We start from the raw sequence: 22,944 nt of genomic DNA on the forward strand, positions 1-22,944 counted from the left end.
TTATTATTTAGTCTTATAACAGAGGTGTAGTTTTGCTCCCAGTTCAAGATGAGAACTACATTTAATTGGCAGTCTTGGACTAGCAGGACTGAATGTTTTTTAAGCCCAATATCATTCACACAAACAAAGAAAAATAAATGAATTTTTCTGTTGGTGCTGTTAATCTGTCTAAAGCAACACTGTGCTAATTTATTTCCCACCAGCTGTAATTGTTTACATTTAATTTATAAGAAATTATTTTTTTTACATTATTGTTTAGCCAAACAACTGATCAGACAAAAATACGACTTTTTGATCCACTCATTTTTTCATTGTTTCCTCCTAACAATAGTGTCACAGCCCACTGAAATGATGATTATTTTGCTTTTACATTCATCACTTTGACAATTCTACTTGTCTCTTAAGTTAAAAAATGAACTGGAACTAAAAGCCCAATCCTATTTGGGCTGGTTCTGTTTCTTCCTACTTCTCATCCTCCTCTTCCAGCATTCGTCCTCCCACCAGAGCATGGTCCACAAAAAAAGCAGCAGCAACCAAGATGACGGCAAATACGTCAAAATTACAGTGTTCGTTAGTACAAAAGCCAGTGCTGTGATGACAGTGGGTCTTTATTGAATCTCTGCGCTTGGCAAACAATAGCAGTGACACGAAATCGCACACAATTCTCCATTGAGAGGAGAGATTTGTTTAAAAGAAAGGAGTCCAAATGGAGGGGAAGGTTGCTGAGATGGATAATCAGAAAAGACATGCTTGCAACAGTCAGAGCCCATGCCTAAGCCATTTCCTCTTATAGAGAGTGAAAAGGCTGCCGGTGGGTTGATAGAGCATTAATTGGCAGCGCTTTGTGCAGGAGATGTTTCTGCCATAATAGAGCACTGATAGATCTGATGATATGATAGGAGCCGGAACAATGCCGCTTGTCCCTGGAGCATAAAAATAACATTCTCCTGTGTACGTTCTATGGCTCTTTTTTTTTTCCAGAAGGCAAAAATTGAGAGGAGCCAAACGGTTCAGATAGCAGTACTTTTAGCTCATAATAGGCTGGTGATGCGATTATTCACCCAGTACCGAATCAAACTGAGTGAATTTCAGGTATTTTGAAATGAGATCGATCGTCAGAATCCTACGTTAAGTGAAATGTTAATTAAATCCGCTAGTTTGCTATACCTATTGGCAATTCCTTTTATGTTGTAGTCACAGAGTTAGTGAATGTAGCCCATCTATTGTCACAGTGCTTTTTGTAACACTGGCATGCGTAAGGCACATCCACTTTACCGAGATTTTTAAACACATCAGTGTCACTTCTGTGATGAGAAAAAAACATCAACTCAAAATCTCCAGCCAAAAGTGGAAAGCAGGGGTATTCAACAAAATCTGTGATCATCCAGTTGCATTACATGTTCATGTCCATTAACAATTGGATCACCGTGATTTTGCTTGCACAGGTAATTCACCTTACCACTTTTGACTAGTGCCCATGGTCTCTGACTGGATGAAACCCCTGTTTTGAACTTAAAGCAGAGAATACTTCTTTGTCCATTCTGTTTCCATCATTGTTTAAACAAGCCATGTCATCACTTCACTACTACTTCACTACTATATTCTCTTTATTTACCTGAAAGGGAATAGAAAATGAAACATTTACAGAAATCTCCATTTTCTGACTGGATGTCTGGAGCTGTGTGACTAGTCTCTGATTCCATGAGTGGCTTTTAGGTAAATAATTGACATAAATGGATGTGATTGGATAAGAAACAACAGAGGATCAGGTACAGTATCCTGACCCTGTTTAGACAGTAAATACAGTAAGTAAATAAGTTAGAGTATTTTTCAATGGCTTGGTTTGGTCGTGGTTCTCCAACTCGTGACCCTTGGTGGTTTCCTACTAGATGTAAGAGCATGGTCAGTCTAATAATGTGGCCTTTTAGCTACACAGGGAATAAAATTCCCAGCAAAGCAACTGCTCTTGATTTATTTGCCCCAAAACCACAAACTGTACAATAACAAACCAGTACATAGGTGTCATACTGAGATTGGATCCTCCACCCAAACATTATCTGGTCAGTAGTGGTTATTTTTGATTAATGCATGAGGTAGAGGGGGCTAATAAGCTACATATGAGCTGCATATGAGTCACTAACTGCATATCTATAAAATGCTCAGTAGGTTTAGCTACAGAGTAGATTTGTCTAACACTATGGTGGAAAACTCGAGAGCAGACATAATTGGTTCAAAGTCTGTAACATTGTGTACTTTGCTGTATGAAGAGACAGACAGAAAAAGCCATAAGAACACTGAGAAAAAAGTATGCTATGAGTGTGTGAAAGACTTTACCCTTCACTGATGTCCTCTGCTGTCTTCTTGCTATAGCTTGGCTCTCCCACTCTGGACATTGTGCTGTAACTAACCTAACCTTGAATTACTGAAATCACTGAAATGTATCATGAAGTGATTGACATTCACACTGGAGAACAAAAGACAGGAAGCAAATGTTCTCTCTTTACTCTTTTCCACGGCATGTGTTCTCTCTTTGTCTTTATGTATCTACTAGGAATATAACCAAAAGCGAATGCATTGTTAAGATTGAATTAAATGCTTCAGACCAGATGTGTGCATCAGGGTCATTGTGAGTTTTTTTTTTACTCAAATGAGCAGTTTTAAGTTTTATGAAGTTGTGGATGCTTGTCAAGTTTATTTAATAATTTAACTACAGTTTAAATCTCCAAAACAGCACAAGACCTGCAGTTTTGGAGATGCTCTGACCCAGTTGTCTAGCCATCACAATTTGTGGGCTCAGATCCTTACTCTTACCCATTTCTCCTGCTTCAAACACATCAACTTAAAGAACTGACTGTTCACTTGCTGCCTAATATATCCCACCTTTTGACAGGTGCCATTGTTACAAGATAATCATGAATAATTATGAATAAATGTTATTCACTTCACCTGTCAGTGATTTTAAAGTTATAATAAGCAAATAAAGCACATAAAGATTTAGCTACAGATTATGACTTTGCAGTAAACCAGAATCAGAAATCACACTCATAGATTACATATTAATGAGATAATTATGCTGGCCATTTTAATAGATCATTTCGATATGTTAAAAGCAGTTAAGGTTATTATAAGGATTTTGTTCATTTCTGTCTAGATTAAAGTTTCAGACAGTCAGTGGTCCATAGTGAAAAAGCAAGTATGTAATATTTGGATTAAATAGGAAAAGTGTATTTTGGTACACATCACCAAGAAGAACCAAGAGGGGTTTTAAGTGTGTGTGTCTACATGTGTGGATACCAATGTGAGACACAGCATTTCTGACCTCTTCCCCAGTGGGCTTCTCCTGATGAGATTATACTGTAAGCTCTACTCTATCTCCTGAACGGCTGATCGCACCCGTGTGACACACTTCCACAGCCTCTCTCGCCCAGCTATCCTCCGCCGGTGACACAGCCTCCAAACCGTGCTCCCGGCTATAGATTGGATTTGCTACGGCTGTTTGGCACGAAGTGAGAGCTAGCGGGAAGTGAAGAGGCAGAACTCCTAATTGAATTAGCTTAAAACTGTGGTCTATTCTATTAATAGATGGGTTGCCATCAATCCTGCCATCTAGCACTCTGGGCGGAGGCTCATTGGGGCAGCGACTACACGTTAAAAGCCTTCTTATTCATTGTCTCTAGGGAAGCTTTGCTTTCACTCTCACTTGTAAGGTTGAGAGTGAGCAGACGTGAAATAGAAGACAAGGGGGAAGGATGATATGTAGGGCATGAATGAACTAACAACATGCATGATGGAAAGACTATGTATACGCTACAAAAATGGACAAATGGTTTTCATGGTCAAATAACCAGCCATAATGAAAGATGAATACACCTAATGGGACATATGACTATGAGTTTATTGGAGTGAGTGTGTGTGTTGTGTGTGGAAGCCTGTGTCTGCCTTAACCCCTATTCCAGATGTGCGTGTGGTTATCGAGAGGAACAGACGAGCCGGACTGTTCACCTGCACCGATGTGTCCAGCAGGTGGGATCTCAGTCACTGACACAAATTCACTGTCTATTAGATTTATTGACTGCTACAAAAAATGTTGTTTATCCTTGCCAATATAATCTGCATTCACTTTTTGTAAGGGTCAGTTGACTAGTGCACTGTGCTGATGCAATTAATGGAAGTAGATCAGAAGTTAGAGCCATATGTCAGTATGTACTGTATAATGTGAAGGTCTCCTGTTACTTAGAAATAAATCAGTATCACAGAGGCCTTTGAAATCATGACTCATCGGACAGTTAGGGGGCTCATTAAGCAAAAAATAAAATGCATTATCATGTTTTTGGAGTCATTAGAGTGATTTATTTACAAACTCTTCAGCCATTGAACCCATAGCTGATAAGATAAGATGTAAGATGTAACTAAGACGTTAAAAAGGAAAGAATTAAGAATAAACAAAGATTACACTGTAAAATATTTACATGATTGCCCATGAGTTTATTGCCTTAATTATTGAAAAATATATCCAATAGCACAATGTTTTAAATGTCAAAGTGTACTGTGGTGCGTATTTCTTAGAGATGACACACCATTGTTATTTTATATCACACAAATATTCAGACAATTTTGTGTGATTATAAACCAAACCTTTGCTTTCTTTTGTGTTTTATTATTAAGACTTTATATAACTTTCCTTGCTGATATGTAAGAGTCCTTGATGATGATAAATGCTTTCTTCCTAGTTTTATTTATTTTTACTGTTAAAAGTTAAATTGTTAAATTGACAGTATCAGTATGTTACTGACTTGAACTTTACGTCAGAAAATGAATAAACTAAAAACATATTAGTCTGACTGATATTATAATGATTAAATACTATCCCTAGCAACTAAGTAATATAATGATGATATGATCCCTGTTGCATAAAATCATTAACAATAATAGTAATAATAATAAAATTGCAGAGCACTTGGCTATGTGGACCTCATTTTGAACCCATGACTGTTGGGTACCTGTATTGATTAATATAATCACCCTAAATACTGCTGAATAACGCCACTTGCCTTGAAGTTGCCCTCCGAACCAAGCCGTACTGATAGCATACAGTCTTGATTATGAGTTTGAATCTCAAGCAGCTTGTCTCCTCCTGAGTCTCATCTTCCTGCTTTCTCACAACAAGGTTTACAGACTGTGTGCCGCAATCCTAATGTATTATCACCTAAAATCATTTTGGTATTCAGTGATCTAAGCGCTCTTCTCTCTACACTCCTCCCTCCTCCCTCCATATTTACCCTAGGCTGATGAAGTGCAGGAGTAAATGTATAATTAGCCTGCATTACTTTGATTGTTTTCTTTAGAGATTAGGCTTCCTGTCAGAGCACGCGCTTTAAGAGGGGTGAAGGTCGTGCATGATTGGATGAGGGAGGGGGGATTCTCTTTCTCAACTCTGTGAATAAGTGGTGTGGCCCCCTGCTGAGAGAGGAGATTGTATTTCCACAAGACATAATTTTTGTTTACTGAGTGTTAATAATAGCTAATTAATAATCAGATTCTCTTGCCTGGAAAAAAAAAAAAAAAAAAACTCGCCCGTAGCACGGAAGGTGGAGATAGGTAGAGAAAAAAAGGAGAGTCATGAGCAGAGAGAATAGAATGGCAGGCGTGTTAACTGCCTCGATCTGGATTCGGATCCGGACAATTCATTTTGTAAGAGTAAGAGTTAAAAGGATAGAAGTACAGTGAGCCCCAGAGATTTGATTAAAGCAGGCAGTATTAGTAAAGTCACAATGACTCTACAGCCTGGGTATGATTTCGAAGACATTTCTTCTTGTCTGTAATGCTTCATCAGTCATTCATTAGTCGCAAAAGTCAGCTATAGATAGTATTATCTCTCATTCCTTTTTTGTTGCTTGTCACAAAACTTATAATCTAGGTTGTTTTTCCTCAGGGTGGTGAGATGGGACAGTGAAGGGGACGTGTCGGCGATGGAGGGCCGCTTTGATGTAGTCATGTGTGCTGATTGGTAAGTCATTCCCAGGTCATCTGTTTCAGCAAATACACTCAATGCACATCTGATCTCTGCATTCGACATAATCACATGAAGCACTCTAACATCCCGTCCAGCTACATCGATCTACATCTACAGACATTTTTTCTGCACATGCACAAGTCTAATCCCATGCATAAATTGTCTACAGGTAGTGCAGCTCTCCAAGTTTTTTCCTGCTCACATCACTATGAAACTACAAAACTATCATATCTCACCCTGTAGCAGCTTTTTCAGACACAATATGTCCACACCCTCAATAACAGCTCACGGCTCGTTGGCCTGGTGATGGTGCGTTAATATCCACACTCGCACAACGCTTATCAGATGGCAGCCTTCAGCCCGAGGCTGGCACCGTGTTACTTCCCCTTGGCTAACCCCGCCAGGCATTTTCATTTTTCCCCAAATTGCCTTCTTTTTTTCATGCTCGACGTCCCAGCAAATGGATGTCTTAGGCAAATTGCAAATAATTATGCCGGTGTGAGGAGCCGGGAGAGAGACCGAGAGCGGGAGAGAATAACACAAACATTTCAATTAGCCTGCTTCTTAACATAGATCTCAGTCCTGATTTGTTTTTAATCTTTGTTTAAAAAAAAAAAAAAAAGCAATTCTTGTTAATTATGCAACACAACCGATGTTACAATGCTCACAAGAAATATTAGCTGGTTAGATTAGATTGCAAATGCTGTAACGGTTTAAGATTTAATGACCTGTGATTTGGCAGTTAATATTATTACAGCTGCAATAATATTATAGGCTGGAATTGAAAATGTAGAACTTTAAAATAATTTGGTTTTGTTCTGTAAAATGAGTTAAGATCAAGTCTCTGCATAACTTAGAATAAGCTACGGAAATGTATGTGTACAAGGAAAAGCCAAGCTTAGAGAGTGAGTGTAAAGAATTATGCACAAAAAACGCATTAGCCTTTAGACTTATTTTTGCATCAATAAATTGCTCATTACGTGCACTAAGACTTGTACAAAGTGTGCTTTATGTAACGTAAGAATCCGTATGAGTGATGAACGTGTTGCAGGCGGCATAATGATACTGCTGATAATCTCGAAACCCCCAGCAAATCCTGCTATTATTCTAATGCCACAAAATGCCAGCTAATACATGGGTGACATGAACAGTAGAGGGCCAGTGTGTGGTGATTTGTGTGCAGTAAGAAGATTTGGTATGTGTGTGTGTATGTGGGCACGCATGAGAGCGCGAGCAGCATTGAAGATGACTCACGCCGCTGTGGCCGTCCCCCCGTCGCTCCAGCCAGCCGCTCGCCCGTAATTGCCGTCATCAGTAGAGTGATCTCTTGGAGATTAATGAACATCACAGCAGCGGCGATCACCTGCGAAAAGGTCAACAGCCGTACTTCTGCTTCCATTAATTACAGTCTTTCAGGCAGATGCCCAGGAACGCAGCATCTAACGCCGAGACCCTCGCACCAGGGGGGAGAAAGAAGGAGGAAGAGCCAGAGATGGAGTTTAGACACATGGGTTTACAGCATACTTTATGTCTCTTGCTCATTAAGCCTGCCTGCCTTCTCGCACAATGTGTATTACTTATTTGTCATACCATTACAGCCACTTTTAACAGCACACACTGAACTGTACTGTTTGACATACATTTCTGTTTGTGCGTGTTCACTGAAAAAGCATTAAATTACACGGTTTGTCAGTCTGTTCTGATAGTTTGACTAATCCCACTTTTTAGATTGGGCTAGAAAAAGACAGAAGAGGAATTTTCTTTCTTTTTATTTCACAAAAAGCTTCACATGAATAGCATTAGTCCAAGCATAAGAAAGGAAACCAATGGCAAGCAAGGATGACCAAAGAAAAACAAAAAACATGCCACAAGCACTCAAAAAGGAAAGGTTTACTCCCTAATCATTGCTAATGTTAGTCATCTGATTAGAATAAGATGCTAAACAACACTGTACGATTCGAAGGAGTAATTAGTAAATGCTTTTCTTGGCCATGTTTCTTGGCTATACCTGTCAGGGAGCAGGCTGAAGCAGGTGTGGATTATTCCAGATTAAGTGTGGAAGTGGGGTCAGAATGGCAAACCACTCTCTGCAACTCCAGGCAGATTATGCTCAACATAATCTGAGGGATTCCACGTCCAGATTAACCCGGTTAGGCTTCTCAGAGGAAAGATCTCTGAATTTGCTTCTGCCTGTGGCATGCCTTCTATCTTTGGTTTGTGTTAAAGAAAGAGTGGACTCCATATGGAACTGTAGAACTGAAGAAAGCTGAACTTCTGGGAAATGTCTCATTAAGAAAGCGGGATTAATGTGGTCATCATGTAGGGGTAAAATGTAGGCATAGAGCTACAGAATTCATTTCTTGCTTTGCTGAAAGTTTTCCAAAAGTGTGCTCTAGATATGTGGGTGTGTCTCATTCAGCTCCCCAGCTCCCTAGGTCGTGAATTAGTATATCATATATGCGAGTCAGGGCACTGGTAAAGATTGTGGCTCATTACACACTGGGACACTAATGACTCTATTTCTGGCAACGTTCTAATTTCCTCATCATGTCACTCTAAAAACCCAAATTTTATATGTCGTGTAGATTTGTTAGCTTTATAACACATATTTCTATTATGGTTCTTCCAGCAGGATCATACACTATCTAATAGCTCAAACAAACCCTATATAGAACAAATAAAATTAAATTAAAAAACACTAATGTAAGTAATTTACAAAAACCAAAAACAATAACAAGCTACTTAGATTTGTAGATGAAGTTGACTGTGAGGGTTTTATTTTTTTTCTTACTGCGGAGAGGCTATAGAAAATATGACATCATTTCCAGTAAGGGAACATAGAGAGCATCCATGCCTCCTGGTTTTTGCAGGGCATTGTGGGATTTTTTTGTGAGCGATGCACTGGAAGGATTTGTGATCGATACATCCTTCAAAATGGCTGATTCCCTGATTAGTGCCCTGACTACTGAATTAGAGAACTGATCGAGACACACCTCAACTTGTATTTACTATTTTTCTTAGTGGAATAAAGGCAAGTGGAACAACATTTCATTAAATTAAATTTAAATTAATTAAACTAAATTAAATTAGAAGGTTTTATGTATTTATCCAGGGTTTTTCTAATTTTTTTTATTTTTATTAGATTTGTGCTTCATCAATTTTATTAAAATAAAATAAATGATAAGTTTTGTATTTATATTTTGGTAACCTATATAAATTTTGCTAATGATTACCCTAAAGGTAAAATTAATATAGGTTATACATTGGATAATTTAATCATTCAACACTCTTTTCAAAATTATAGGCAACTGTAATATTAATATTAATATTTTGTTATGCTCACTCTAATCTTTAATCTTTAGTGCCTAGCAATATTGGAGACACTTAGTTCATTCATCCATACAGAACATTTTAAACTCTTTTATATTCTTAGGTTTGTGCCTGTCTATTTCCGTCTTCAACTAAGATATAAAATATACATTTTCATTTTATCCCTAATGAGCAAGCCAGAGGTGATGGGGGCAAAGAAAAAAGTCCCTAAAACACAACCATGACTCAAAAGGGAACTCATACTCATTTGGGTGGCACTAGAGAGTGTGATTATTAATCATTTCCCTTCCCTATAACTGTGCAGTCTTTAGTCAAAAAGTGCAATAATGTAACCAAGAACTTTACCAGTTTTAACATCAAGTATATTTTGTTGAAGTTATCAACTGTTCACTGATGTAGACTTGAATGCAAAATTGTACAGTTGCAGTCCTAAGCCATCCTCATGGTTTGTAAGTGCTAGAACCCACTGTAATCTCATGTATCTCAGGCTTCCATGTGGGTCATCCTCAGCAGCAGTGAGTGTTGTCCAATTGTTGAGACCGCCAACCAGAGGTATCAGGCATCAGACAGGTCCAGAGAGTGGAAGGGGTCAGAAGGGGAGAGAGAGAGAGAGAGAGAGAGAGAGACACACACACACACACAACCCATCACAGATCACACATTCACACAACCGTTCATACACTACAGACAATTTAGAGATGGCAGTCAGCTGACAATACATGTCTTTGGACTGGGGAGGAACCTGGAGTACCTGGAGGAAACCCTTGAAGCACTGGGAGAACATGCAAAATCCACACACACAGTGGAATCTGCATTTTCATTCAGGATTTCAGTATTATCTCAATTGGATTTAAGCACTTTTTTACATAGATACTATATACTAGGATTGTGAGTTATTTGTCATGTGGTCTTTTTAGGATGTAGATGATTTCCACAAAAATATCATTCATAAATTATCATACATATCATACATAAACAGAGATTTAGGCTAACAATAATTATGATGATATCATCTGCATGACTGACAGGTGGATAAGAGGATATGAATGAGGAAGTGCTATAGTCGGAGTAAGGGAAGGGAGCTTTGTGTAAGTTGAGGGTAACCCTCGCATGCTTTGTCTGTAAGTTCGCCTTCTATTGTCCACTCTGACCTGCTCCTCCCAAAACATCGGGTGAACAGTTCGGTCATTGATGCAACACTGTGTTAAGCACTGCATTTGAGCATAAAGGTCATCTCCAAATCCCTCTGATTCTTCTACTCGAATGTCCCACAGGATGACAGAGTGGAAACTGTTCATCATCAAGACTGATTGCTGTGTTTTGACTATATTAGTTTGATAAAATACTCAAAACAGGCTACAGAAGGAGCAGCAATGATGTAGTACAGTGTCATTACTGTGTGTGTACATGTTTGATTTATTTATTTTTTATTTGTAATCAAAATCTGCTTGTGTTTTAATGATGGAGTTTTCTTGTTAGTCGATTGTCACCTCTTCTTATAGTAGCGTGTCTGTGTGAGAGAGACAGAGAGAGAGAGAGACAGAGAGAGAAAGAGAGAGGAGTAGGACAATAGGACAAAGGCTAAAGTCTTCTTTCTTCATATTGCTCTCAATGACTCCTCAGACTGAAATCAGGAGCCAAACTAGAGCTCATGCTCAGCCAGTCATAAACACACACACACACACACACACGGTCACTGCATTGCCTGTCTCACAAATAGTTACACACTACTGCACATTTGTACATATACTAACAGTGATTAGCTTACTCTCAATTACACATAAGCACTCGAGCTGAAATGACTGCCACATAAACACTCTCATTCCTATTCCCTGAGACACACAAACACACACACACTCATGCCTCTGCCTGCCATAGTTCAGACAAATAACAAAACACAAAGGTATTGACAGTATCTGAAGAAAGCCATCATAACACTACAATTTTGTTATAAGCTTGTCAGATTTGAAGCTAAATGATCATTCCTTTTATTAGGAACCAGATACCAATGCCTGATATAAATGTGTATGTGTGGGTTTATGGAAGACAGACAGTCCTTGTGTGTATGCATAAATTTGGCTTTTTAGACACATGTGCATTGTGTATTTTAGCATATGATGAAAGGAATAGTCTCGGCCTAAGCAAAGCATGAAATTGTGTATACATCTGCATGTCTACTAGAGAGAGAATATTAGTGCTACAAAGTGATTTCCACATTAATGGTGGAATTTTTCGTAAACAAAAAATAAATAACCTGCTGCTTTATCTCAATGCACTATCATTGAAATACATTCTAATCTCTCTCTCTCTCTCTCTCCTTCATCTTATTTCTCTCATAGCCTGTTTCTCGACCAGTACAGAGCCTGCCTGGTTGATGCTCTAAGGAGATTACTGCGGCCTGATGTAAGTGTGTGTGTGTGTGTGTGTGCTTGCATTGCTCTTGTATTCTTAGCGTAATTAGGCACTGTGTAGTGATTGAGGGAGTAATGGAATGGCAGGGTTAATATCATGTAATACTTTAATACTTATTATGTTCAACTTGAATTGGGTTTTCTCATATTTGATGCTCCGCTTTATCAGCTCTGTGATAAGAGCCTCCCCTGCCCGAGCCACAGTAAGTGAAAAAGCTTTAAAGATGGCAACAGATTTGTGGCAAGTTTTTTCCCCCTCAAGTCCTTCATGCTGGATGTCTTTATAAAAATGTGTTTGTATGAGGTGAGAGAGAGAGAGAGAGAGAGAGAGAGTTTGTCAGTGCTTTGGTGGGACAGCTTGTGATCACCCTGATTTCTATGTTTATGTTTACACTCTTCTAATCTCCTCTCTGTCTCTCTCTCTTTCTCCTTCTCTCCCTCTCTCTCTCTCTGTCTCTCTCTCTCTCTCTGTCTGACTGTCTGAGACCTTCTCAAATCCATTCAGACATATTTCGGAGCTGAAGTAATAGCTGCTCTCACCGTGTAACGAATTAGAGTTGTGCTTTGGGTGTAAAAACGATAACGCTCTCACATATTCAAGAGAAGGAGCTATTTATTTTGTCATTAAAACAGTATAGCGTGAAGCATTATTAATGGCCAAAAGCATGCCTATGCCGGCCAATTGCATTTTGGAAAACCAATTAATTTTCCTTTAATGGCTTTAATTTCTATTTCAAAATGAAAGTGAACGAGCCGGCTCGCACAGCCAGAGATTACCGTAGCTGTAAGAGAATGTGTGTTTTCGGCTCGCAGTCAAACATAAAGGCTAATAAACTGAAGACGAGAGCTGACGGAGTGAGCCGATGCAACTCTTGTGGTCGTGTTTGTTGTTTGTTTGTTTCACTGGAGTCCAGGCCTCAATTTAATTGAAACAATAAAATGCTAGAAAATATGAAATAGTATTTAATGCTGAAGGATTTCAAAGAAACTTTGAACCCTTGAGTAATCCTCTTAGCACGGCTGGTTGTCCCGGCCTGTTGATCTATAAAGGGTGGGGATGCGCAATTGATTGGATTAGTTGAGCTTTAATCTTTTTGTTTATTATCTAATATAATACCTGGGAGAAATCAAATAGAATGTAATGATGCAAACCACCACTTGCGGTGAAGCTGCGTTTGATGCCGTGTGTCTTCCATCGATGCGTCACAGCCGGATAGAGCTTAGATCTTTAATCACACTCATCATTTATTATTGTGAGTGTAATTCTGATGACTTTGTCTTTGTCTCTCATTTATTGTAATGAAACTTTTTTTTTACTGTAGCTTCTTTTTTGCTGTTTGGAATCATCATTTGTACATTATTATTAATAATACTAATAATAATTATTTTAGTTTTAATGAATCATTTTAATTTCCAGGCCAATTCATTTTTAATACTTTAATACTTTACTGTTGATTTCATGAGTGACCATGGCGAAGAATTTACAGGAAAAGCAATGCACTTGGACTGGGCTTTGCCACCAGTTTACCAATTCTGTATACATCTAAATATCTACTAGAGATATGTAGAATATATTAGTACTACAAATCGATTTCCACATTGATGGTGGTAATTGTTTGTAAGCAATCCACTATTATTGAAATTCTTTCTAATCTTTCTCTCTCTCTCTCTCTCTCTCTCTCTCTCTCTTGTTGCCATTTTACTAACACGTTCTACAACTACACCTTTTTTAAATTTTATAACATATATAATATTGAAATTAAAAAATGACTTTAGATATGGACCTCATTAAAACATATCTGGGGTGCGTGTTATTTTATATTATTTTAAAATAGTATATATTTTTGCCTTCGGACATGTGGCTGGTCCCCAAGAGTTAAAATGTTTGTGTGTGTGTGTGTGTGTGTGTGTGTGTATGTGTGTGTGTGTTTAGGGCACGGCGTTGGTGTTTGCCCCTGCAAGAGGAGACACGCTGACAGAATTCTGTAGCCTGGCAGAAAGAGCAGGACTCCTAGTGTGCCGCTATGACAACTACGACTCGATCATATGGGACCTGCATATAAAGGTAGGTGTTTATCAAGTGTGAAATGTTAAATATATGTTTTATTCTGTACGATGTGTCGGTATAATAAATATAATTTAATAGTTTATTTAACTTTCAGTACTCTGTGGAGTGCTGGAGGTGAAGGGTGTGTGTCCACAGCATGTGTATGAGTGCCTCAACATCCTCTGCACTTAACGTGTGATAAAAACCACAATCTTTAGCTAAAAAGAAGACTCTCAGGAGCCAAACTCAGTGCGTGGAAACTGAGTGAGCAATGAAAATCGAGTGGTAGTTACTGCCCTTGTCATCATGCCCATCTATCAGCCCAAGCACATGGCTGGCAGCAGCAACCACGGAGTCCAGCTGGTTAACAGCTGGTTAATGGCACTGGCTGCCATTTTTGGCTGTGGAGGAAGCTGTGAGGACCCATTAGGCCCCATAGGCCTGACGGGCAGACCTGCCCATGCCTGAGGAAAATGGACCTGGCACTAAGTGATTTGGTCTTTATTTCCACAGCCCTTTGAGTGGCCACTCCACCACTGGTCGTGGGTGGCCAGAAGTGGGTGCCTAAAAATAAGAAAAGTAACACAAAACAACAAAAAAAAACAACCCCAGACACTACGTGAGTAAATTTAGAGCTGTTGGTGACCAGAGAGGGAGGGAGAGACACATGCAAAACTGAGTGATAGTTAAAGGGGAAGGGAAAGAGGAAAAGTTAGAGAGAGAAAGGACAAGCCGTACTCAATGCACACTGCACAGGAAATCATAAGATGACGAAGAAACAGTCTCTGTATTATTCTGAAACAAATGTGTCATTCTCATCACGTCAGCTCTATCAGAAACTGCATGATGAATTCATCTCAAAGCTTCATTTTAGGCTACTTCATTCTCACTGCCCTCATGTAATTATATTAACACAATAGCCGAAACACCAGGAGCGAATAATCTTCTCTGTAGCATTATGGGAAGTGTGTGTGTGTGTGTGTGTGTGAGTGTGTGTGTGTGTGTGTGTTTGTGTGTGTGCAGTGGTAATAAAAGATAATGCTTTGCAAACTGAACAAGGATATTTGGAAGCTTTCGATATTTCACATACTGCCTGAAACAGTGATTTATACTATTGGGATTTTATATATGGGTATAATATTTACTCTAAGATACACCTAAACCTGCACACACACACACACACACACACACACACACACAAAATACATGCTGCCCTGTGGTTCTTAAAGACCTTAGACATACTGAACTGGGAACAGGCCACCTACTGTGTGGATAATGATGATAAACGGTGTGACGAGTCAAGTGTTCTACTACTGCTACCTGTGTGTGTGTGTGTGTGTGTTCATGCCCATGTGTGTTTGTTTGTTTACTGAAAAAGATGCTATATCAAGACTATACATCATGTACCTGAGAAAAAAAAATCTTGCTGCTTTGTTCTAAGTAGTGATAATATTATAGAGTATTTAAATGCATGTTGGTGTTATCTGCGTTCTCACACCCTCTTATGCTGGTGACTCCTCAGCTGCAGTCTCTGATGTCCTGCAGATTGAGGCGTTTCCTTTGACCCCCCAAAACCTTACTCTCCTCCCTATGCAGCACAGTGTTGCAAGATATGCAGAGGGGTGTAGAGAAGTGTGTGTGAGGGGGGGCTGCGGCGAGGGGGCTGCATGTTATCCTCTTATCCCCACTGTTCTGGAATAGAGCTGCAGCAGCTGGAGGACTGCAAGCCGCCTGATAATGCCGCTATTTTCCGCCCGCCCGTCTTAATCTTGTTACTCAGTTGGTGGTGAAGAGAGAGTCATGAATTTTAATTCTGACAACCCCCCCTCTATAAACACACACATAAATCACACATGCAAACACATCATACATATAAGTGTGCCTTAATGTTCGCTTCCAGCTCCTCCACTACTGGTCCTCCTTCATGTCCTCTCTCAGTCCAGCCGTCTGTGCATTTCTGGGGCTGCGGTTTAAGCATGCGGGTGTTCAGTGTGTCCCGCATTCTCTCAGGAGCTAGTTTAGCGGCTGAAAGCGGAAAAAAGCAGAGAAGGAGAGGGAGGTGTGTGTGTGGGGGGGGAGTGGCAGTACAATAAATGCCCTGAATCTTGGCGGCAGTACGATTTAAAACGTACGAGCCGATTTATCCAGCCACCCATGAAGCTGGTTAGCAGCCTGTGATCTGGAGGAACAGCTTTGCTTGTTAAACTTTTCACCTCTGCAAGCTAGTCCTCTCTCTCTCTCTCTCTCTCTCTCTCTAAGCTTCTTTCTTATATCACTCTCTCACACTTTATCTCTCTTTCTACAAACCCCCTTCACTCCCCCTCTTTCTCTCTTCATCTCTCTCTCTCTCTCTCTCTCTCTCTTCCTCTTAGCTGTGAGATTTGAATGTAGAGCATGCTGGTCCCTGCAGTGGGTTTAGTGTTGGCCGACTGGCCGTCCTGATTACCGAGAGGTCACGGGTTCAACCACCGGCCGCTGCGTGGAGGAGGTGGAGAGAGCGATAACGCGCATGAAGTCCAAGAGGGGAGTCTTTCATCTGCTCTCCTCCAAGCCACAGAGCGAGAAAAGCCATGGCAGGGTTTATATACTGTGAATTTATGAACTGCAGCTTGTGGGCTGTTTTCATGTGTGGGATATATTCAGACTGTTCTGACCAATGAAATGACCCACGTGGTTTCACACCTGCAAATTTGCAACTACTCAGATGTGTCAAGAAACAATACAAAGGTTTGGGCTGAGGTTAGCGCTGGTGAATTTTATGTAAGGTTTCGTTTTTATCAAATGAAAGTTAAATTAGTAAAACTTTGAGATTAGCTCTCAGTTATTGAATTTGTCAGCAGTAGGAAAATCTAAAATGAACATTTTTCAAATGAGTGTTTTATTCTAAACAATTGTAAAGACAAATTTTACACCATTAAATTAAAAGCTAAATTAAAATGCGCTTGAGCTCAGATAGAGGTTTGCTTTGTCCTAGGTACTCTTATAAAATTCATCACTTTCAACACAGCAAGTGTTAATATTGGTTTATATCAGTAGCTATGTGTACATTGTCGCTTGGATCAGAGGAATATACATATTTTTTTCATAGCTCCCTACAAAAAGCAAAACTGAGTCACACGGCTTTGGTTCCATCAAACTGACAAATCATAACAAGAGGAATAATCCATATGAAATATATTAAACAGGATCTCCAAGCTGTGGCATGAAATCATATTGATTATTTCACATTATTTAGAAAAAGTGATTAAATCTTATTCGCATATTTTATAAAGACTCCGGCTTTAGTTTTCTTCACCAGATGATAGAATAAATGTTGCTTTAATTTCATTGTCTTGCTGTGTAATTATCATATAGCTATAATATCTTGTAGTTCAGACCAGTGCTTAAATACATTTAAAGACATTTTAGTTTCACATTATTTCTTCCCTCTGTTCATTTCTTTTTACTGTATATTCAAGCCTTGTTTGTAACACCCAGCCTTGAGTAAGGAGTGTGTGCATGTCAGGTTTGCTCTCTGTGTAAAGGGTTGTGATTTTCATAACCGGATTGCACAGTACTCACTGAACCCACATGGCAGATGTGTTTGTGTTTGTGCTGCAGGCAAGCCGATTGCCTGGGACAGGGCACGGCTCGGCTGGCAGAGAGGAGCGGGCTGGCAGTAATGGTGTGTTGTTTGTTGTGGGACTGTTAAGGGAAAGTGGCCCCTGAGGGCCTGTAGGCTGCGATGGAAGATGTCTCTCATGCAGACACCTCGGTTGTGAGTCACTGTGGAGCATTTGTGAAGAGTGGTACTCTGTGTCTATCCCGGAGTGCTCACTGTGATGATATGAGCCATGGGTAGAAGAAGAGGGAAGAAACAAGGGGACCACCGAGTGCAGGGAAGTTTTGGATATTAATGTTAAAGGAGAACTAAAAGGACCAAGATTTCAAAATGAATGAAAGGAAATTAATAGAAACTCCACTGTCACACTACAAAATGAAATCATATCCAAAATAGCAGAAAACTGGATTTAAAATGACACACAGATAGAATTCGCATTATTATGGGTAGACTATAATCAGTCAGTGAAAACCATCATTTCTATAGTTATATTTAGGAAGATGCAATTAGACCTATTAACCAATAACTTCATTGGTTCTATTAACCAATTAGTCCTACTAACCAATTTCAACTACAACATTATCTTCCTGTTTCAGTCCATAGCATAGGTGTTCATAAGAATAGAAGCTGCATGTGTTCATAAGGCCAAATCAAACAAATCCTTAATATCCTTGCTGGATTTTTTAAAATCTTACCCTGAATGTATGCAACCTATTAATCAAGTTCAACAAGGCTTTGTTAAGTGCATTTTCTTAAGAACCTTTAATAAAACAGTGACTTGTCCTGGCCAAAAGGAGCACACTAAAATGCAGATAGACATTGCTGAAAATATTACATTACTTCAAAAAAAAAAAACTCAGAGGTTCCAGACACTTACACAGCTTCTTCACAGTAACTGAATATGTATAATATGTGCTGCTGTTGGCTCATGTTTATCTGTTTTTTTTTTTAGATGAAAAGAGAAGGAAAAGAAGCATATGATGAGAACATCCACTATCCTGTGCTGCTCACCCTCACCCACATCCCCAGTCCACGTCTGCTATGAGCCTGGCAGACCTCCGCTGTGCCACCCCTGGCTCTGCCACTGTGATACCCAGGGTTTACTCAACCTCGCCTTTTTTTTCACTCTTATATCCATAATGCTTTTAAAAACACACAGTATGTGTCGGAGTGTGTGGGATTCAGTTTGCTGTGTGAACTCATGCCTGACCTTGTTACTGTGCAATAAAAAAAGTGTGTGTAAAACAGAGGCAAGCCCACACGGAGCACAGCCGTCTTCCTGAGAACCGTGTGTACTGAAAATAGCTTAACTCTAATATCTTTATATGGTGCAGTGAATATTGCTATTTTGAACAGGCACCTGGTGGATGGATGGATAGATTGATGGGTGCTTAATGGCATGGCTTATTGCATAATAGTTGGCCTAATTATGCACTTCATGCATAAATCAATCAAATGCTACTGTGCATAATCACTATTTTATTCTATCATCATTTAGCACTGGACAAGGAAAGAAAATATATGTTCAGTGACCTGGGAATCCCCTTCACATGGTGAAATGAAGGCACTTTTTTTTTTTAAATATATATATATTGTTCCAAAATGGCTTTCCTAAACATTTAAACATTCCATTCCAACTCCGTTTGGGGATAAACCCGGAAATTCACTGTGCAAGGAAATCACGCTTAGCTAACCAGGATTTAAACGTCTTTAGACAGATTGCTTGTTTTTACTTCAGCTTTTGCTAAACTAATTCCAACATGATGTTTGGAGGAAGAATTCCAAGGCATGATTAAAAAGTAATTAAAAAATAATTCCATGTAATTTTTAGCGAAATATAAAAGATAATTGAACGTCATCTACACAGTGCCTTTATAATGCGTTCATAAGCATTCCATAAGTATGTTATATAGCATTGCAGGAGAAATATTGAAAGGTCTATGGCAATATGTGTAAGATGATATTAGAGGTGTTATGCAGTTTTGTTTTTATATGGAAATATGTACTCGCTGTCCACTTTATTAGGTGCACCCGCTTGTTAATGCAGTTCTAATCAGACAAACATGTGGCAGCAGCTCAGTGCATACAGTCATGCAGATACAGGTCAAAAGGTTTAGTTAATCACATCAAACCAGAAGAGGGAAAAATTGTGATTTCTGTGACTTTAACTGTGGCACGGTTGTTGAAAGATGGGCTGTTTGAGTATTCTAGAAACTGCTGATCTCCTGGGATTTTCACACAAAACAGTCTCTAGAGTTCTCTAGAGAATGGTGTGAAAAACAAAAAAAAACACGGAGTGAGTGACAGTTCTGTGGGTAGAAACATCTTATTGGTACAAGAGGTCAGAGGAAAATGGCCAGATTGGTTCAAACTGCCAAAAAGGATATAGTAACTCAGATAATCACTCTGTACAACCAGGGTGAGCAGAAAGGCATCTCAGCATGCACAAAACATCAAACCTTGAGGTGTATGGTCTACAACAGCAGAAGACACACTGGGTTCCACTTCTGTCAGCCAAGAATAAGAGGCTTGCTGAGCGTGCTGAAGCATGCTGAGATGCTTTTCTACTCACCATGGTTCTAAAGAGTGCTTATTTGAGTTACTATAGACTTCCTGTCAGGTTATACCAGTCTGGCCATTCTCGTCTGACCTCTCTAATCATCTAGGTGTTTCAGCTTCCAAACTTTTCTCACACAGGAGGTTTTTGTTAACAATAGACACAACACAACAATACTGTTGTGTGTGAAAATCCCAGGAAATCACAAACCAGTTTCTGAAATACACAAACCAGCCCCTCTGGCATCAACAACCATGCCATAATTAAAGTCACAGAAATCACACTTTTTCCACATTCTGATGTTTGATGTGAACATTAACTGAAGCTCCTGACCTGTATCTGCTTGAATTGTATGAATTGCACTGCTGCCACATGATTGGCTGATTAAATGACTGCATGAAGAAGATAGTGTACAGGTGTTCCTATTAAAGTGGAGGATGAGTGTAGATGAGGCTATACTCCTCTAAGAAGCAGACACTGTAATAAAGTATTGATGAGGAGTATCTACTTGTTATAGGAGCATGATTAAGGAGCCCAATTCTTATGAATTTCTTATTCATGAATCTCATGTGCCGGCCATATCAATTGTTTTAATTCCCTCAAACTATAATATTAACAAATACATGTATAACACTTTTAAGAAGCACTGCATGTACCGTCTACCACTTGCATGAATGTGCTATTAGTAAAAAAAAAAGAAGATATTAATTGGCAAGATATGATGACATAAAATACATTAAAAATACACTAAAATATATTTTTCTTCCATCAACTCATAATAAAAATCAATGGACATTTTTCTCTCGTACATGTAAAGTCAAAGTTGTTTAAAAGAAATCTGAAAACATCTTACGCTCTTTAACCTAAGCTTTTCATTAAGTTGCAGCAATGCTTTATAAGATATTTATGCAATGCTTATGAACGTGTTATAAAGGTACTATGTAGGTCCCTTTTCAATAAAAAGTGTCACCAAATATATATTTATGGTCGATGGACAAAGTATGTCGTAGGCAGAATTTTATTTGTTTGTCTTTTTGGGCTGTACCAGAATTCAGGTCCAGCTCCATCCGACTGGTTTTTACCAGGCCGCCGAACACACACACATACACACACACATATCTGGAGAACTGAGTATCACTTGCTTCACTGTGATTCACTCTCGCTGCTCATCTTTTAAGTAAGATTTTAAATGAGAATATCATGTGCCAAACCATTGTCTCTCCGCAGACCTCTACCTTTAGACCTTTACCACTGTTCTGGATTGCTGTGTGTTACGTGGATCTGTTCACCCTGACATTAGCCCGTGTGCAAATGAAGAAATGCAGTATGAATTACAGGCTCTTCCACTATGTGGTTTTTGGAGACAGCCATTCAAATCATGTATTCCAGGGGAAGTATCTGTGTTAAGTATTCTATAATAAAAATAAGGGACAGGGTGTGTGTGGGGAGGGGTATATGGAGGGGGGGGGGGGGGGGGTTGTATTAGAAGCTTTCCAGTGAGCTGAATTTTAAACATTTTGACTGCCATATTGTTCCATTGAATACAAATTGTATTAGTACAGAGTGTTTGTGATGCTGTCAGTTATATCAACATATCAGGATGCAAAGTGTTAACATATTATCAAGTGTTTCATATTCAGAATATTTGCATTATATTCCTTTGCCCACTGTAAAAGCTGTTCAACTGTTTATAGTGAGCTGAGAAATCATTCACTTGATGTCAGAGCTGCAACTTTTACAGTAATTTGATCATCTTGTTTTTTCGGGGCTTCGTGTTTCTGCACTGTGACTGATGAGTCTAAAGTGATTGTTTTACACTAATGGAGCAGGTGCTTGTAATGACTGTGATTAAATCATTATTTGAAACATTTTTGTTTCTAGTGCTGTTTTTCTACAAATGTTAGCTTGCCTCTAATTTATTTGGCATGCCATATACACTGTCTGCATTTTTATTTTACTTTATTTTATTTTATTTTTTTTAGCTTTTATTATTTTCAATCCTGAATACAAAATGATAGTCAGTGATTTTAACCATCATGGCTGTAATTGCTAGGATTTTTCTCTTTCGTGATACCAACTTATTTTAAGGTTTCAGTCCAATGGTAGTTATTAGCTGATGAGTAACATGAAACTTACACTGTTTATGTGTGTTTATTATTTGGTTTGTATTTTGGATGAAATACTTTCATTTTGAATTTTTTTTTTGATGAAAGTATTTTACATATATTTTTTTTAAATATTTTCTTATACTCTTTATATATATATATATATATATATATATTTTCTTTTTTTTTTAATCCCATCAATGAACCAATTATTCTCTTGCACTTTTCATTTTAAAATGCTACTTTTTAAAACCCTCAGTAACTCTGTTAGACTGGATTATACAGGGATAGAAGTTTCCCAGTCACATTTGCCTCTCAGGTAAATTACTTTGTCTCTCTGGTGTTCCCTCCTACAGAGAGAACAAGCCTTTCTAGTTCACAGGACTGGCTGACTGGCGCTGGAGAAGAGACACACACAGAGGGAGGGGTGAAGCGAGTTACACCCCCACCCCTGTTTTGAGATTTGAAAGACGTCTGTTCTTCCCCAAACCACCATCCATCCTGAGGGAAGGAGAAAGAAGGAGAGAGAGAGATTGAGTGAGCGCTCCCTGTTCCATACAAGAGCCCCATTAACTTGACCACTTGCCCTTTGCACACAAAGCCTGTGCCGGCCCCCTGTCCCACCCACCCAATTATGTGCGATTAGGCTCAGTGTGCTGTGTCAAGATGCAGAGAGACGAAGAGAGCTGGCACTGTTAACCGACCAAGAGAGGGCAGCCATTTAAAATGAACTACAGGCGTGTGTGCATCCTGCCGCCTGGCATATTTTCCACTAGTGTGTGAAGGTAGATAGAAGGTTGTTTATTTGGTGTACACTGCACAAATTGCTTGAATGTACTCTGCGAATGAATGTGTTCGAAGTCGAAAATTCTCAATTAGT

At 39.0% G+C, this 22,944-nt stretch overlaps 1 protein-coding gene across 1 annotated transcript in view; it reads left to right on the forward strand.

Moving 5' to 3' along the window:
* The window catches only part of camkmt (calmodulin-lysine N-methyltransferase), a 98,415-nt gene extending 77,023 nt beyond the window's left edge, over positions 1 to 21,392 (forward strand). Inside the window, exons 7-11 of the mRNA XM_058386169.1 lie at positions 3,957 to 4,023; positions 5,933 to 6,007; positions 11,683 to 11,746; positions 13,688 to 13,819; positions 18,355 to 21,392. Of these exons, the coding sequence (XP_058242152.1) occupies positions 3,957 to 4,023; positions 5,933 to 6,007; positions 11,683 to 11,746; positions 13,688 to 13,819; positions 18,355 to 18,447 (431 nt within the window). The 3' untranslated portion in view covers positions 18,448 to 21,392. The remainder of the gene's footprint in view (positions 1 to 3,956; positions 4,024 to 5,932; positions 6,008 to 11,682; positions 11,747 to 13,687; positions 13,820 to 18,354) is intronic.
* The last annotated feature ends 1,552 nt before the right edge of the window (positions 21,393 to 22,944 follow it).

The sequence above is a fragment of the Hemibagrus wyckioides genome, linkage group LG03 (genome assembly GCF_019097595.1).
Source record: "Hemibagrus wyckioides isolate EC202008001 linkage group LG03, SWU_Hwy_1.0, whole genome shotgun sequence".
Lineage (NCBI taxonomy): Eukaryota > Metazoa > Chordata > Actinopteri > Siluriformes > Bagridae > Hemibagrus > Hemibagrus wyckioides.